At 41.2% G+C, this 18,115-nt stretch overlaps 1 protein-coding gene across 3 annotated transcripts in view; it reads left to right on the top strand.

Annotated features, from left to right (window-relative positions):
- The window catches only part of LOC105257651 (zinc finger protein 608-like), a 150,389-nt gene that overhangs the window by 76,523 nt on the left and 55,751 nt on the right, over positions 1 to 18,115 (top strand). For all 3 annotated transcript variants that reach the window (XM_025410082.1, XM_025410083.1, XM_011268416.2), the window contains one exon: positions 4,051 to 6,473. In XM_025410082.1, coding sequence (XP_025265867.1) covers positions 4,698 to 6,473 — 1,776 coding nt within the window. In that variant the 5' untranslated portion in view covers positions 4,051 to 4,697. The remainder of the gene's footprint in view (positions 1 to 4,050; positions 6,474 to 18,115) is intronic.

Here is an 18,115-nt window from a genome sequence, read left to right as displayed (position 1 = left end):
TGGACTCTTCCATCTTGAATTTAATAGAATTTTTATTTAATTTAATTTTGACATGAATATTTTTTTGCGCGCATGATGAACACTTAGTGGAATATTTCGCTATCTTTCAAATAAAATGGAAATATAGTTAATCTTGAAAATTTTAAAAATTAGAAACTTATCGTGAAATTAAATGGTGCTTAAAAAATTATAAAATTTTCAACGTTGCAATAAATTTTGCGCTTTTAGCAATTTCTTTTTTTCTTTCATATCAATATCTATTTTTCTTTTGTTTGTTTTTACAATTTCTCATTTAAATCGATCATTTAGATTGGGTCTAAGGGTGCTCTAGTATTATCGTCGAGATGAGTTTCTTCGCGTTAGATGCAGATAGAGCGCATCTGTGTGAGTATTTTAATAGGGGTATTAGCGATAAATTTAATACAAAACGCAGTTAAGATCTTAATCTTCAGCTCGTTTAAGTAAACTCATTACGCGGTCCTCACTTTGGAGGAAGTATAGCAGCAGCAGCAGTAGCAGCAGCACTCGTTAGCATAAACGATGACTCCTTCTCTCTGCTCGCTGTCGAGCTACATGTTTTAATACGAAGCTCGTTCTCTGCAAAACAAAGAGAATAAACTAGCTGCGCCGAGAGGAGAACTTTTGTTTCTTTATTAACGCGTCCGTTCCAACACATTTGATTAATTCTTTAGATTAATGTTCTTTTAAAGTTCTATCTATGTGCGAAGTAGTGTATGTGTGTATTGCTTGTTGAAAAATTAAATCCAAATTTAACTGTACTCGAGTGAGTTTGCTTAGTGAAGTTTACAACGAGCGCATTGAATAAAAGCTTTGTTACTGATTTGAATATTAACTGAGTTCTTTTCTTTGTACATATATATAATTACAGAGATAATAAAAAGAGAATAAAGGGAGGAAAAAAAGAGAGATCTGGAATTTTTTTAATAATAAAATAATATCGAAAATTTTTCGTATACTTATATTAATTATATCGCGTAATATCGTAAAATATTCCAATAGAATCCGATCGATACATTACTTGCGATAAAAACAATATTTTAAACATCATGCTTTACAAAAAGCTTTAATTGTTTCGCAGAATTTTGATATAAAGTGTGTGTATTCATCTTTTATTTCCTTTCGTTAATTTTCTTTTTTATTGAGAAATTTTCTTTACAAAATATTAATCCCCGTGGAATATCGATCCCATTTCCTAAACGCATTTCGTTAGCTGTAATCTGTCTTAAATCCAAGTATTCGCGAGTTAACTCAACTCCGTTAACAAGGTAAATTCTCCCTCGGCAGATCTCGGTGGTGGACTTCATTGACGTCATTACGATCGAGGTTCGCCAGAATGCTGCGCCCACAGTACGGAATAGTTCGGGCTTACCAATTGTTCTCCCAGGAATGCCGTCAATCTCCATTCGTGGAATTGTTACGAGACCGGCGAGCGGCGAAAGCAAGCGCCCCGTTCTCGCCTTAACGACTCGTCTTTATCCCACTCCCGGTATAAATGGCACCGGATATTATTTTCGTCGCGGAACTCCTTCGAAGTCGCGCGATTAATCTTGTAACTTAATGCGGCTACGGTGTAACTTAAGACCGGGGCAAGTTCCCGGCCCCGTCGCGATCGTGTGATTTCGCGACTTCCGCTTCTTCTCTCGATTAACTCCCGGATATATATTACCTTTCCCCGTGACATGAGTAGAGCTGATCTGCGAAAATATAAATTATGATACACATTTTGCTTACTGAACTCGGTACTGAATGAAATTGTTACATGAAATCCCTGACACGAGTTTTAATCTGTCGGATAAAAAATTTTACACTTACAATGTAACTTGAAATAATAATTATAAATTTTATGCGCGCGAGTAAATTATAATAAATAATTATAAGAAATTATGAGAAATTTATTAATTTTCTCATCACAGAATATATATAAAATGTAGATTCTTAGAATTTTATCTTGTCCAATAAAATTTTTACGAGAATTTACATCAAAATTTGCTGTCATATAGAGTGTTATTATTTTAAAAGAGTTTAGACTGATTATTATATATAAATTTTTTTTATATTTTCTCATAAATTATAATTTTTAGTTTAAAAAAATTTGTTATAAAGATTAATTTCATAAACCGATAATTCATAATGAATCTTATAAAAATTAATCTGCGCGTTAAAGTATTGCATTTTCTATCAAGAAAAATATGACAAATCATTCTTGAATAATTTATATCAATATGCTTTACTTTGCTTTACAGAAGTCACTGCTCGATTATTTATCTTTTACCATAAATTATTATTTTGTTATTTGATCGTTCTATTTTTTTATATAAAAGTTATGGATCGATCGACGGGATTTAAGCAACGTATACATTTACAAAACTGTTATCAGCCGTAAATCTCATTTTTTATCTCAGATTATTTTTTTTCTGGCACGCAATATTTCGTCATCCGTTGTCTTCTTTTATTTCCTGCGCATCGACCACATTCACCACCACATGTGTAGCAGTCGTATATCGCGTATAATGTTCCGAGAGGGCTCGGTTTTACAGAACACGAAATGAATTCTGCTATTCTCTTTCTCTCTCTCTTTCAATCGAAAGATTGTCTATATACATATATCTCTCTCTTCGTCTAAATTTCCTCGTTTCTCTTTCTCGCACCGGTCGTTACTGACGCGGGGCGGTTGGACGGTGGCCAAAATGCCGCCGGTAAAATTAATCGTTCCCTGACACGAATTCCTCTCTAAGTGGGAATACCAATTTGTAGGTGCGAAACAGAGAGAGCGCCCCTGGGAGAAAGGGAGGGGGAGAGGCGAGGAGATTGCCTCGCGTTGTACGCGCCCGGGGTGAAAGCCGGAAGGTAAAGAGGAGGAAGGAGGAAGAAGGAGGAGGAGGCGGCGATCGGATAGAGCGGGTCTCTAAACATGTCGTTATATCGAAGCTAACAACACACCCGGTTTACGCTTGTTCTTGGGTTCTCCCAAGAGTATGCGGCGTACGCGGCGCTGGTTATTGGCTGTCGACCAAATGCCCCCGAAGACTTATCCCCCTATCGAGCATTGTTTATGAAAGCAATGCAACTACAAAGCGACGCGCGTAAGTCTTTCCAGCTGGCCAGCCGCGGTGCCAAATTAGCGCTGCCAAATTAATTGGAATCGTTGAATTCTCAAACGGATGTCGAGCTCTCGTATCATGACTCATAAGCTCCCCTAGTAGATAATTTTATTTCTAATTTTAATTCTAATTTTAGCTTTTTAATCCACACTTTGTTGCATAATTTTGAGCCCTTTTTTTCGAAAAATTATATATAATTGTTAAGTAAAAAATTATAAAAAAATAATAAAATGTATATCGAGTAGAAAAATTTTAATCGCACATATAATGTTCAATATATTTTTATATTATACAATTCTTTCAGTGATCGCGATGTACTTCAAGATATAACTTGTAATTATTTGTAATTTTTACTCTACGACAAGAGATATAAGAGTCAATAATTAAAATACCAACAATGTAATCAGTTGTATATAGCAAAATTGTATAATGGCAAGTTGTATCGTAAGACGGGATATTATATGGTACTGAGGTAAACGTGGTTTGTCGGCTTCTTTTTAAAATAATAATTACACCGCTGGAATGCGTCTCGTGCTAGCGGCATATCTATCAAGTTGATGCGCCGACAAGATATATCTCGATGTTGTTTTACAAAGAAAATGGAACAGACTGCGCTAGGCTCATTACATTGCGTAGTTGCTACATCTCTGTGGTATTTGTTGCCACATCATATGAGAGATAGAACCATTCTTAAAATATCAGACAATGATACGTCTTTTTCTCGAGATAGATAAAACGCAGCTTTCAGATTCTGACATCTTATATCTGCAATAATTCAATTGAATAAATTGGCTGAAATTAGGTAACGAGCGAGAGAACATCCAAGGGGGAAGGACTATTTGAAGGAAATAATCTTGGTTAAGTGCAATCGTTATACATTCATACAACGTCGACGTGAAGGTAATCATTGAAATTAATCGTGTTACAGATCGGAAGCACGTCGTTCAGCCGAAGCGCGGTTCCATCGGGAGATCGAAGGGAAGAACCGCACGCTAGGCTGACGCCAGGCCGACCGGGAGTATCCCCGACATGGCTTAACTCGCGACAAGCGGAAGACAGGTGGAGAGAGGAGTGTCGGGAATGCACGGATGATCGCCGAGATTCGCCTACAACGTCGAAAGTAATCACGAATGGTGTCGAGTGGGGTGTTCGTGATCGCGTCGAGGGGGAGGGGTAGGAGTGGCTGTGATCGTAGTGTCGTGTCTCGGGAATTAGTGCGTCGTCGGAGTGTCTAGGAGTGGTGGATAGAGGTATCGCGGGGTTGCACGAGTAAGAATTAACGACAGAAGCAAGTGAAAAAGCGGTGAAAAGAGCTCAAGGTGGATAGGAAGGAGGACGCAGGGGGACGAGAAAAGAGAGATTCGGCCGGATATATCGCGAATTACGTCGAGCTAGAGTAGCCGCGAGAGAGTGAGTGATGTGTTCGATGGACGAGGCGCGTCTCGCGGGCGGTGGTCGGGGTAATGATAACGCGTGTAGTCGCGCACGCTACGATTGCTACTCGGGATCCAAAGTGAGAAAAGGCGGGCAGTCGGTGACCAGGCTGGCGGGCGCCGGGGAAACGTTTCCAAGGGCATGGCGACCACGCCACTAGGCGGTCGCCTCCCTAACGTAAACCGCAAAGGACCATCTCCGTGCGTCGGTGGTGGTGGTGCTAGTAGTAGTAGCAGTAGTAATAGTAGCGGTGGCGGTAACGGCAACCCCAGTAACGGTAGCAGCAGCAACAGCAACAGCAACAACAACAACAACGGCTTGGGCAACAACAGCGCCGGTGGTCAATCGAAGAGACAGGAGAGAGCGCTGATCGGCAGGGAACACCGCGATCATCGTCACCATCATCATCACCATCATCATCACCATCATCACCACCATCATCATCATCAGGGTCGAGACAAGTCATCCTCGTCGTCGTCATCATTATCGTCGTCGTCGTTGTCGTCGTCATCGTCGGGCCAGCAGCGCGAGCCTAATAAAGCAAGCACAGTGGCTGCTAACGCCGGTGAACTGGATCCGGCCGCGACGAATGCGACCAATAACTTTGAGTACGACGACAACGAATGGGACATCGGCATAGGTGACCTGATAATCGATCTTGATGCGGACATTGAGAAGACGAGGGACGAGAAATTGAGCTCGGGGACAGGCATGGCTTCTACGCCTGCCTCGGCAGCATCGGCACCGAATAACGCGAATCATCATCAGTTACAAAACTCAACGAGCCTCAACTCCTCCAACTCCTCGTCCGTCCCGTCGGCTGGCGCGAACGCCAGCGGCCAATCTTCGTCGTCCACTTCGTCGTCGTTGTCGTCGTCCTCCTCGTCGTCTTCATCGTCGTCGTCAACGTCCTCCTCGTGCGGCGTCAACTCGTCGGCGCGCTCCAACAGTCCCGGTAGCGGTAACGCCGGCGCGAACGGCGCCGGGAACGCGAACGGTACCGGCAACGCGAACGGCACCGCGTCATCCGTGGTCACCGGCCCCGGTAACAAGCAAGCGTCGGGCGTCAACGTGAGCGGCGTAAACGCCGTCCACGGTAACGCCGGAAATCCCGGCAAGATGGCCGTTGAACACTCGGCCACCGTCGACAAGGGCCTCAAGATGAAGATCAAACGCACCAAGCCCGGCACCAAGACGAGCGAGGCCAAACACGAGATCGTCAAGTCCAACGAGATCAACGGCACCGCCTCGTCCCAGGACTCGAACAACGGCACCGCCGCCTCCTCGACGTCCTCGTCCTCGATCGCCGGCTCGGCCTCCGCGTCGGCCGCGATCGCCCAGAACTCGCAGAACTCGGAATGCGGCGCGGCCGGCGGCGGCGGCCAGTCGTCCTCCTCCAACAAGTCCAAGCCGAGTCACTCGCCGGCGTCGGCCGCCGGCGCCGGGGGCGCCGCGCCCTCGTCCACCGCCGGATCCAAACGCGGCTCGAGCGGTCATCGGCGCGACAAGGCGCGAGACAAGCACGACAAGCCGCAGAGCAATCACACGCCTCAGCAGATCAAGCCGGAGATGAACGGCACCGCGCGACCGACGCCCCAAGGCCAGAACTCGGCCGGCGGCGCGACGCAGTCTCAGGGCCCGACCCCGGCCGCCACGGCGCCGCAACAGACCCAGGGACCACCGCCCAGCTCGAGGACGGGTTTCTCCGTGTCCCAGGGCCCCGGCCCGCCCGCGACCAGCGCGGCGGCGCCCTGTCCGCCCCCGAGTCCGGCGAGCGCGACGGCGACCGGCGCGGCGGCCAAGCCGGAACAGACCAAGGTCGCCGCGGTCCCGGGCCCGCCGCTCACCACGCCCGCCGAGGAGGCCATGGACACTGCCGCCAGTCCTCCGGCGAAGAAGATGAAGACGGAACCGAAGGTAAGTGACTTCGACGCCGAACGCTGTTTCCTGCGATATTTACCCATTTTATTCGCTCGATATTTCTAAAGTTTCTCCAAATTTTATTCCGACAAAATTTATTTACAATTGAATGGTGAATGATATTCACTTGTTTGTTTTTATCCAGAAAGTTTCATTTTCGAGATCTCTTTATTTTCTCAGTTGATTCGTGGCCAAAAAACTAAATATTTTTAATTCCAAAAAGAAGGTATACTCACTCTCTGCCAACTTTATTCTATATAACACACTTTAGCGCCATTACTCATTGTTTCGCATTTTTCATCAATGACAAATCACAACTTTTTCAATTTTATCGCTTGATATTTTTAAGTTTGAAACTTGATTAAAGCAAAATCTATTTCGAATTGAATGGCGAGATGATATTTGCTTGTTTATTTTTATTTACAAAAAGTTCAATTTTCAAGAAATTCTCTTTATTCTCCCAATTGATTCGTGACTGTACTCATTTTTTGCCAACTGTCAAATATTTTATATAATACACTTTAATAGCTCATTTGCATTTTTCGTCAATGACAAAGTATATCTGTCACTGAGTCTAAAAAACGGAAAGAAGAAAGAGATATAGTATTGTTTTTCCTTTGTTTAAGAAACAACGAACTGAATTAAATTCGTTGACTTTTTTCTCGCATTAGATTACCGTGTAAGAACGGGAAACATGTTAAGTGCAAGAACAACAAGAGAATTTCCTTTCTCTCTTTCGAGTCATTCCGGCCGGAAGATGTATACATATATGTAATACCAGTTTCCGGCAGCTCGTTAGCCACGAGTTCGAGCACAGACCCTCCTCCGATCGGTATCTTCGTCGGCGGCGGCGACGCGTGACGCTCGTACGCACCTAATTCATTCGCGGCGAGATGAGAGTCGGCAGCCGAATCAATTACATAAGTCCATATGCATAGAACGCGAGCGGACTGAAACGAAACGATATTGCGTACGATACGTGCACGTGCACGCGTAAATGCTACGTTCCATTTCGTTGCGTGCGATGGAAAAAATTTCGCCTAAAAGCTGTGGAAGGTTGTAGTAAGAAAAAAAGCACTTTAGATTATCAAGAGAGAGTTGCGACAAAAACTCAAGATACATTAATAAATAATCAATGCAAATTCCTTCGAAAGTGATACGATTGCTTGAAAGGTTTAATTTACTTTTTATGTCAATAATCTTTTTAAAGTACGATGTGTGAAGGATTCTAAAACAAGCAAGACTTTTTTACCGTAAAAAAATATCTAAGCCCTTTCGAAATTTAACTCTTTCATTTTATTAATTGAAAAATTCAATAGAATCTTGAGAAAGAGAATTAAAAGATGACGAGGACGCGATAAAATTATCATTCACGTCTAAATGGAAAAATCTGAAGAATCGATATACTATATTATATCTTGACATGTTTCGCACATTTGCTTCTCTTTTATTCTATATCGGGGGGACGACACTATCGCCGTGACACTTGAATAAATAAATCCGCTTCTCGTATGGTGGGACGGGAGCGTTATTGTAAAATACGAGAGCTTTGGTTTTCCGTCGCGAACTCGCACGCGGACGTGCATATGTATATCTGAAAATAAACGCGGAGCGAAAAATATATCGTTTGAGAGATACAGCGAAGCGCCATAAATAAATCTCGTCTCACGCGCGCGCGTTTCCCCCCTTGATCCGCAGCTCCATCGAAATTTGTGCATTATTTCCTCTCGAAAAGATCCATAACATTTTATCGCATTTTACAATTGATCAAACATGACGCGAACGGGGTGAGTTTTCTTGTCGAATGCACGGGGAATATTTTTTTTTCTTTTTCACGTCGTTTGTACTTGGCCGCTGTGCGTTTATAATGTATATAAATGTTTCAGTTGTAAACAGCACAATCGAAATGAAATCTTCTGGTTTCCCTAAATTTAGGTAATTCCAGAATTTTACTTGTAATTTTAATTATTAAAATTAGCGAGAAAAGTATAAAATTGAAATATATTGCCCGCAAAAATGGTGGCTCGATTTGCGAGGAATATACAGAGTGTTTCTTGAGTGATCCAGTTCAAAACTTCTCTCAGAAAGTAATTCCTTGGACTTTAAAGAAAAAAGTTTCTATGAACATGAGTCTGGAAATGCTTCCCTGCAAAGCCTTCAAAGTTAAAGAAAAATAAGAGAATTTTGTGATTATCTTTCTCGTACTTTTTTAATTGAAGGCTCTTAATCGAAACTCCAAAAGCATACGCTTCGTAAACATAAATATTATGTTTGCGATCTTCGCGACAAAATTTTCTTTACTATTCAAAATATGTTCAGAATTGTTGAATAGCCAGAAAAATGCAAATGTGTGTAGCTGCGCAAAGACACTTTGAGCATTTAATTTACTCATTACTTATTCAATAAAAATTACGAAGATAATCACAGAAGAATTCTTTTCTCTTTAATCCGTGATTCTGCAAGAAAGCATTTTCTGATCCATGTTTATAGGAACTTTTTCCCTTTTCCCCCGAGGGAAAAAATTCCCTCGGTCAAGTAATTACTTCCTGGCGTTTCGGGCATCATTTAGCAAACACCCTGTATACATGTCTCACGCACAGGACACTAGTATATAAGCATATATTGTTGCGAGTCGCGAGATTCGCACTTTTTTCAACGAGCCTCGGTGTATCTCTCGCCTTGGCACACATCGGGCCCATCGTCGCGCTCGTACGTGCTCGTTCGCAACCTTGTTCGCGAGGCATGTAACGCCGGACACGTACTCGCGCGTCAATCAACTCGCGTGTATGTCGCGGATGCGCCCGCGGCTCGGGTCGGCTCGACAACAAAATTGGGAAGCGCCCGCAGTGGAAAACCGACGTGTACGCTCGAATGTATGTACGGCGCGTTAACTGTTAAACGTCCCGGTTCAACGTAATGGCATTTTTGCGTGCTTCAAAGAGCGCACAATGTCGCGCGTAATGTCGTGGAAAAGGAATTTACTGCATCGCGGCAAAATTGCATAGCCGCGAGTAAGTCGTAATTTTTCAAATTTTAATTGTACATAACGGAATACCTCTATTCTCTCCATTAGAGGCGCGAGGAACGAGATGGGAGAGATTCCGTTAAACACAATTATGTCACCAAGCCGCATAAATGACGCTTTTTCTAATCGCCTTTACAATCGTGTTCGTTTTATACTTCAATGAATGCTAAATTTCCTTCATGCTTCTTTTTTCAGTTCCGTATTAATTTGCATACGCACGGATTATGCACCTTGCAAGCTGTAATTTCTCGAGAGTGAAATAATTTCACGAGAGCCGAGATGTAATTTTACATAAATCGCGATACACATATTTATTACCATATAATAGATACGATATTTCGATGGTCCGAGTTTTCGCGCGTTCAAGGTACGAGGTTGAACAAAGACAGAGATTGGCATAAATACTATACTTTCGCTCTTTGTTTACGACAATTAAAGCGGATATATATTTTCACTGGGCGTCTCTTGTCGCCAATCACGTTTCGTGGCAGTCGCTTTGTCCAAGTTGTTTGGAAAGTATACCGACACGTCGATACATGGCCGGTTGACGTGTATCATCTATTTATTCACCGTCCGATTCGGCGAGTGACATCGATACGAGTGCTCTCTCCATTGTAATAGCGGCGTCATTATTTTTGCACGCTGCGATTTGCCACGATATTATTAATGATCACCGTGCGATCGTCCGAGGGAGGTAATATTTAACGAACGTGCATTCACGTGCGAACACAAGCGATATGTAATCTCGGTTCTCGCAACGTATTGTTTTCCAACCTCGCAATTTTCATCGAAATTTTCAAACGTCACTTGGAAAATGCGATTTCACGATTAATTTTCTCGACATTTAATTATCAAACTTGTAAATTGATCTTTATTTTCTTAATTCTTGATTTATTAACACAAGTAATAATTAATATCCTCGAGTTTGAAATTTACAATTTTTTAATTCATAACTTTAATTAATTTGACAAACATCGTATAAATTCAGAAATTAATATACTGACTCCCTCTCAGTTAATCTCGCATCGAAATTTTAATAACCCGCGGACATGCGGTTAATCGAGCCGCGATAAAACGAGCGGATTAACGGACAAGAAGCTGTTTGATAAATATTTTTGATCGCGCCCTCGTCGACTCGGGATTGACGCTCATCGATGTCGGAATGAGTTGCGGGGGTTGTTGGGCGAAAGCCGAGGGACAGTGGTCCGAGCAAAGTGGCATAGTCGACTACTCTATGCACCGAGGGGAATAATCCGTTATATCCCTAGTATAGATCCCTAGTATAGAGAGTAGAGGTTCTCAAACACATGGTTTCTCAAAGCGTAAGCGTTTTGTACGTTTTAACGCGGTTTACGAACTCGATCGAAAACTTTTAGCTCTCGATGCCAACATTTTGTCCAATATTTTGACATATGATTCATTATAATTAAATTAATTTGCTTAATAAGAAAATTTTGTTTTATGTATATTTCTTTTAGCAAGTCGTTTAATATAAATTGAAAATTTCTTGATATGTATAATAAATTGTGATAATATTTCGATTATACCAAAGTTTTTATAAGCGAGATCATAAAAATATTATCATAGGAATGTTGCTCGTATGAATATTTTTTTTTTACATCGAGATTTATTTAATTTAGGAGGAGAGGCAAGTTTTTTTTCATCATGCGAAATCGTCGTCAGTCTATGTAAATTTTTATTTAAAGTTAAATTGTGCGCTTATTGCGAGAGCGCACTTAATTAAAAGTTGCGTTAGTTTCATGTTCGTTCGATGTGCCAATCGAGTAAAAAATGGCATTGCTATTCGTTCTAGTTACCTGACGTTTCTTTTACATCGGCGTAGAGTCAATACACCGGTGAAGGACCGAGCGATTAATCACAAGTTTCAATTGTCGTAAACTTTTGGGTCAATCGAGTTATCGGTTTTTGTCGCGAAGCGTCATGTTTCCTTCCGCCTTCCCTCATATTACAAATGTTCGTGGCGCATAATTCATCGTTCCGTTCCGTGTTTATACCTACTTAGAAATATCGGAGGGACGAGAGTTTTCCAATTAAGCGTATCCAGCTCTTATACAGACGCCAATTCCCCCCCTCTCCGCATCCTTCGTCCTACGTCGTCATCGTCCATGAAAGTAGCAACGGAATTACATTTTCGCCGGAACACACATTTTTATCCCGAAATTTATTCCGCGATACACACCCATTTCCCGCACGATGTCACCCATCCGTGTTCAACCCTTCTCTTCCGCGTCGTCCCCACCCTCGCGAAGCGTCGCGACGTCGATGCAGGCTGCACAGTGCCATCTTCGTGTCCGCGCTTTCGCCTTTCCTCCTTTTCCACCGCGCAAATTTCCCTCCAAGTTACCTCCTAGTGTTCCGTTTGTTTTCTCTTTCTCTCTTTCTCTTGCTCTCTTCCTCTTTCTCTTTCTCTTCTCTATCTCGATCTCTCTCGAGTAACTTCCTCGGGGTTGGCCCATCAGGTTGATTCGTCGGGCGAACGATCGGGCAAGGTTTCGTCTGTGACAGTCGACGAGCCCCTAGAAGTGCACCGGCGGAATCTATATCGGTGTGTTGGTGCAACAGAGCCGGCTCTGCATTTTCCGCCGCCCCTGCAAACGAGTCGCGAATTCGCATCGAGAATTCTATGTGTTTCCGTTAGCAATTTACTAAACTTCAAACAAAATTCATTTCCATTTCTCTCGACATGAATTAGAAAATGCAGTTTTATTCTGTATTTTTTTTTTTTTTTTTCGAATAAAAACACGTAACAAAATAACATTTGAATTTTTGAGAGAAACGAGAAAAGAACCTAAAAAATTCAATATATCAAATATATGTGCATTTGAAAAGCTTTTCATAGTTTTATTTATAAAGTGTAAAGTAGAGAACGTGAACTTTGCTTGAATATTTTCGATTATTTTTCTTTTCCCTTTGGGAAGCAAAAACGGATTTGAATCTGATGATATATTTCTTCAATTTAAAGTTATATTTCTTTCTCCCTTTAACAAATAATAACATATATTTTTGAATCGTCTCTTTTAAAGTCAATATTTTAAAATCACATTTATAACCTATTCTTTTTTCTTTCTTTATTTTTTATAATGTATTTTTATGATGTATATTTTATATTTAGAAAAAAATACAACGAGGATAGCATTTTTTTAAGTATATAAATTTCATTTTGTTAAGAGTAAAAATTCAACTCTTTATGTATAATTGCATATTATGCGTAAAATGTAAAACGAAACAAACACACGCTTATACTTGGAAGAAAGAAATTAATGTAGGATTTATAATTAAAAAATACAAATTTATTTCTAGAGTGCAAAAGTATAAAATTATCTTTAACGAAATTACGCTGCTTTTGTCTTTTTACACAATCGGAAATATTATCTATTAAAAGATATTTGTTTTCGCAATTTTTATGGATTTTTAGAAGAATGTTTTATGACAGAAATGTCATTCTCAAAATTACGCGAAATAAAGTGTGATTATTTTTGTTTTTCATTTTTTTTTCGAGGAAAATATCACGTGTCTAATTTTTCGGAATTTGACATCTCTTGTATCTTTTCGACATAGTTACTTATTTATCCGGAAATGTACGGTTTTAGAGTGAATTCCGTTGCTTCTAGACGCGGCCCTGGTCGGTAGCGTTGCTGCCACCGGTGGTTCGAGCGAAATTGGGGTGGTCTAGAGAGGGAGGAAGAGCGAGAGAGAGAGAGAGAGAGAGAGAGAGAGAGAGAGAGAGAGAGAGAGAGAGAGAGAGAGAGAGAGAGAGACAGGAGAAGGAGACCGAGAGAGACAGGGCTGGTGGCTGCTCCTACGACTGTGTGTCGGCGGGGAAATGTTGCAGGAGCAGCAACGGGGCAGGGAGCGGAGGGAGATAGAGGATGGCGACGTAGGAGGGAGGGAGGGGCGGGGGTGAAATCAATACTTTGCGGTCTCCGCCCCCGGGAGTACACGGATGAATACACGGACAAACACGAGCGCCGACGAGGGTGGCTCGTCGGATTTCGCCCGTGGTGGTGCAGCCGCTCCGTTTTCGCCCTTTTCCCTCGCCCTCCTCGCGCGCGCATCTTCACCATCTCTTCCTCCCCTTCCCCCCCTCCGGCCATCCCTTTCGCCATTCCGCGTGTCCCCCGCCGACAATCCCCTTTCGCCACCACCGCATGTCGCCGCTGCTTCCTGCCTCGTTATAGTTGACTGTCTTAGCAGTCGAGGACGTCGACATGCGAGATGCTGTCGAAAGTGGAATTGGCGGCTGGCCAATCGCGATCATCGAGGGGGAGGGGGACTTCGTTTGCGGCTGTTTGGGAATAAATAACGGGGATGAATTGCGAAATCGTTCCACGCTCCCCTTTTTCCATTGCGCAAAAATGATTCTTCAAAAGTGATCCCCCGGCGCGGCGGATTTTTCTGTTTTATGATGTGTACGCAGCGACGGAAAAAACGCGAATAATACAATGCGACGAAACAACGAAATCGTTAACGGGGTACAATTGAGTTGAGGCTTGAAAAAAATGTCAATTTCGAGTTTTATACAGTTTTTAAATCATCGTTTGTAATAAAAGATTCAACGATGATTGACAATTTCCCTGTTTGAACCCTTTTTTGTTTCGCCACGGGAAATATTTTTCTTCAAACATGTTTCAAAATGAAAAAATGATATTTTTTAACGAGCCATTTTTTTCTCACGCATGCCATTTTTACACGCTACGTTTCAAATAATGAGTTTAATGTCTGCTACGATTAAAAAAGCGTTATTCCTCTGTTATATTTTCATATTATATTTTGTATAATATGTGTACAGAGGAAAACATTATTTAAATTATATTTTCAGAGCTTACTTGTTTGAAATAATTTCTTTAGATTCCTCGCTTTTATACTTTTCATAATAAAGTAGTGAAGAGCTCGTTATTATTACATTGAAATTTTCGTTCGCCAACTCGCATGTGCTCTCTCTCTCTCTCTCTCTCTCTCTCTCTCTCTCTCTCTCTCTCTCTCTCTCTCTCTCTCTCTCTCTCTCTCTCTCTCTCTCTCTCTCTCTCTCTCTCTTTCGAGGGATGCTCGGTGCACATCTGTGAAATTCGAGAACCATGAACAGTACTTTAAAACACAGCTTTTCTCATTGCGGCAGACATTATCTCCACTTAGTGGATAATATTCCTTTTTCTAGCACTGCCACCATCCGCCGCGGAGATGGTTTTAAAATTTACTTCGCGCACACCCGGAAGGAAAGTCTGTCGGACGCTGTTTTAGAATTACGACGCGGATTGTAAAGCACTAGACGGCGAGAGAAAGAAAGAAAGAGAGAGAGAGAAAGAGAAAGAGAGAGAGAGAAATGCGCTTTCATCCGTACGAACGACATTCTGAAAAGATCTTTCATAGTCGCGGCGAACGCCGTTAGCCCTTTTTCTCGCTCCCCGCTTTCGCTCTTTTCACGCGACGTCGTTCGCGCGATAATGCAAGCGAGAAACCACCGCTCTTTGAATCGACATCTTTCTGTCAAAGCTGCGGTTACACCTATCAACATCGTAGACGTTGAAATCGGTGTATTTTACTTACTAATATGCATAAGCGATACATGAATGGGATATGTATCGATATCTGGATATATTAATAGCAATAAGGTACGATAAATCAATATTCGATTCTTGAATATTTTTGCATTTATCGAGAAAATATTAAACTTCTAAAATGGCATGATACTCGTATATACTATTGCATTTATCGAGAAAATATCAAACTTCTAAAATGGCATAATACTCGTATATACTCGTTCCTTTTTTTATCCGATAGTAATTAATATTCTTTTACGTTTGTATAATTGATTATCGCGTCTTTTTGCATCGATTCGTCATCATTAGATATTCCCTTTCTCGTCGACTCTCGATTCTTAACAGATTAATTTTGAATCACTGTTTCGCGACGATGCAATTCCCTATCAAACGACGATCAGGGGAGTAGTTAAAGACGGGAGCGGCGATAGGAGCCTCGGTATTATTACTCGGCTTCTATCCGCAGCATAGATATATCGATTCTCGATTTTCGATATACGATACTCCGTACACGATCGGTTTTATAGCTGGTCGACGCGATTTCGCCCTCGTCGCACCGCAAAGCCGCAACTTCCATCAGCCAGCCCGACGATATCAGCGGCGGACGCGAGTATTCACGTTCGATATTTCGAATACATCTCTCTTGCCTGTGTAACTCTCCATTTTCGGATGAATTTGCCGACTCCTTTGATAGCCTCTTCCAATGATATTTATACGAAAAATATTTTATATTTTTCGAAACGTTGAGGCTAGAATTTATCGAGAAAAATCTTAGCAAAATTAAGATGAGAAATTATAAATTTAATTCAGAAGAATAACATTCATGATTAATAATTACCTTTCAGTTGATAATTGAAGCAATATCATAAATAAAGTCAAAATCAGGTGAAATCAAAATCAACTCAGAGCTCGAGCAGTCAGAATTTTAAGATTATAAATAAAAATACAAAATATTTTGTATCGGCCCTTACATATGTTATTCTGCAAATCGTCGAGATAAAAGCAATCATAAATACATATAGAGCCCCCAAGTGCGAGTACATAATTTGTAGAACAGGGCTAGATGGGTTGATAATTGGGACATCCAGTACTCTCTTAACCGCGCGGAGGTAAACAAGCGGAAAAAAACAAGCGTAGCGACGCGTCGAAAAGTCCCCGAGTGCCACACCCTCGGGGCAAAACGGCTTATGTATGCACACTGGAACGTAGCGGCTCGCACACAAACGCCCGAGAGGGGTTAGAAGGCAAAAAGAAAGAGCGAAGAACAAGGGAGAGAGAGAAAGAGAAACGGAGGGCGAAGGAGGAAGAGTCTCGGAGTGTCATTCTGCTTACAGAGACACTCTCTCAGGGACGGTTTTAGATATTTGTACGCCACGAGGCGAGCTTAAAGTTCGCACAATTGTCCCTTCATGCACATGTCATAATTAGTTTTTTGAGCATTTTACATATGTTCCTTTGAAGTATCATTGAATTTAATAAACTCCTTATATTATATTTTTATTTATTCGCGATAGAAATTTAAAGACGTATCTATATAAAGTTTTTAGTTTAATGTATGAGAGTCTTTGGGAGAAACTTAATTGATCAATTATATTTTTTCTAATTTTTTTAAATTTTAATAGACCAGCATAAATAAATGATTTAAAATTAAGAAATGTGTGTAAAGTGGAATTAATTTGGCTCCTGAAAGACTTATATAGTGCTAATTTGAAATTTATAATGTTATGATAAAAATGAACAATCTTTTTCGCATAATCATTTTTCATATTATTTTGTGCTTATGTGAAAAATAAAAGAAATTATTTTAGGCATACAAACACATATATTCGCATTTATCTGCATGATACATCCTAAAGCAGCTGTTTTCACGATTATAATATCTAAAGCCGACATTGCATTTAATCTTTGTTGCTCATCAAGAGATGTACAAAGAAGGATGAGATATTTATTGCGATATAATTGATAGAAAGTTTACGTATTAAGATCGCGAGAAGTGGAAATCCATCGAGAACATAAACCAAGCTCTCTCGTGTGATAGAGGTCGATGTGCATCTTTTCTGTGTGCGTGCGAGGGTGAAATGAAAAAGAGAGAGAGACTAAAGGACTCGGGGAAACAGCGGAGGGTTTTCGAGGGTGTCAAGGGTGTCCGCGGGGAAATCGGTGATCCCTTCAGTCTCCCTTCTTAAGGAGGCACGAATAATACGTGAATTTCTCGAGGAGGAGGGTTCATGATGAGCGATCGCGGTAATTAAGCGCCCGTTGTAATTAAAACGCCACTTGCTTTTCACCCCGCTCTTTTTTCGCCGTTTCTCCTTCTCCCGACATTAGCAGCTGTCCTTTTCACTAAGCTTCTCGATCGGAATCTCCGACGATGGGTGAAACAGCAGTTTGTCGAGCAGAACATTCCATGCGATAATTGAGTGCGACGTTTAATCCCTAATTCTTGATATAATATGGTATATCATATGTTAGAGAGAATCCATCTTATATTTAAGAATAAAACGTGTTATAGAAATGAACAATTTTTGAACAATTATCTCATACAATTTTGTTTAAAAATGGCTGAAATTAAAAATTTAATTTTTCGAACATGCAAAGCAATTATCAAAGTCATTTTTTTCTAACTTTGAGGAGCTTAAGTTATAAAAAATGTGGAAAGAATAAATACGAATATTCTTTATTATTTATTTTTCACTTAAGCTAGTTATGAAAAAATGATTTAAGAATATTTTTATTTGCTGAAAGAAAGAGGGGAAGAGAAAGAGAAGAGACGGAAACGGACAGACAGATGCATTAATACATTTTGGGCCTCTCGAGGATAGAGGGTGCGCTTGTTCGATCGAGTTCGGGGAAAATCCCTCCTTCGATTACTCCAAAGTGCCTGTCTTCTGTGCATCGCATAGGAGGGGGTAACGGAGAGGTAACGGAGTCGAGAACAGTAGATTACCATTACAAGGTGGAAAGGAGAAAGGGGAAGCAGAGTGGCAAAGCGGTTCTCCAACATGCCCTCTCTCTCTTTCTTTTTCAGGGCTGTTTGAATATTAATCGACCCGTTT

Source organism: Camponotus floridanus, unplaced genomic scaffold (assembly GCF_003227725.1).
Source record: "Camponotus floridanus strain SB8 unplaced genomic scaffold, Cflo_v7.5 scaffold3, whole genome shotgun sequence".
NCBI classification, from domain to species: domain Eukaryota; kingdom Metazoa; phylum Arthropoda; class Insecta; order Hymenoptera; family Formicidae; genus Camponotus; species Camponotus floridanus.
Note: the sequence above shows the minus strand (reverse complement) of the source record. Positions and strands in the feature narration are given on the sequence as shown.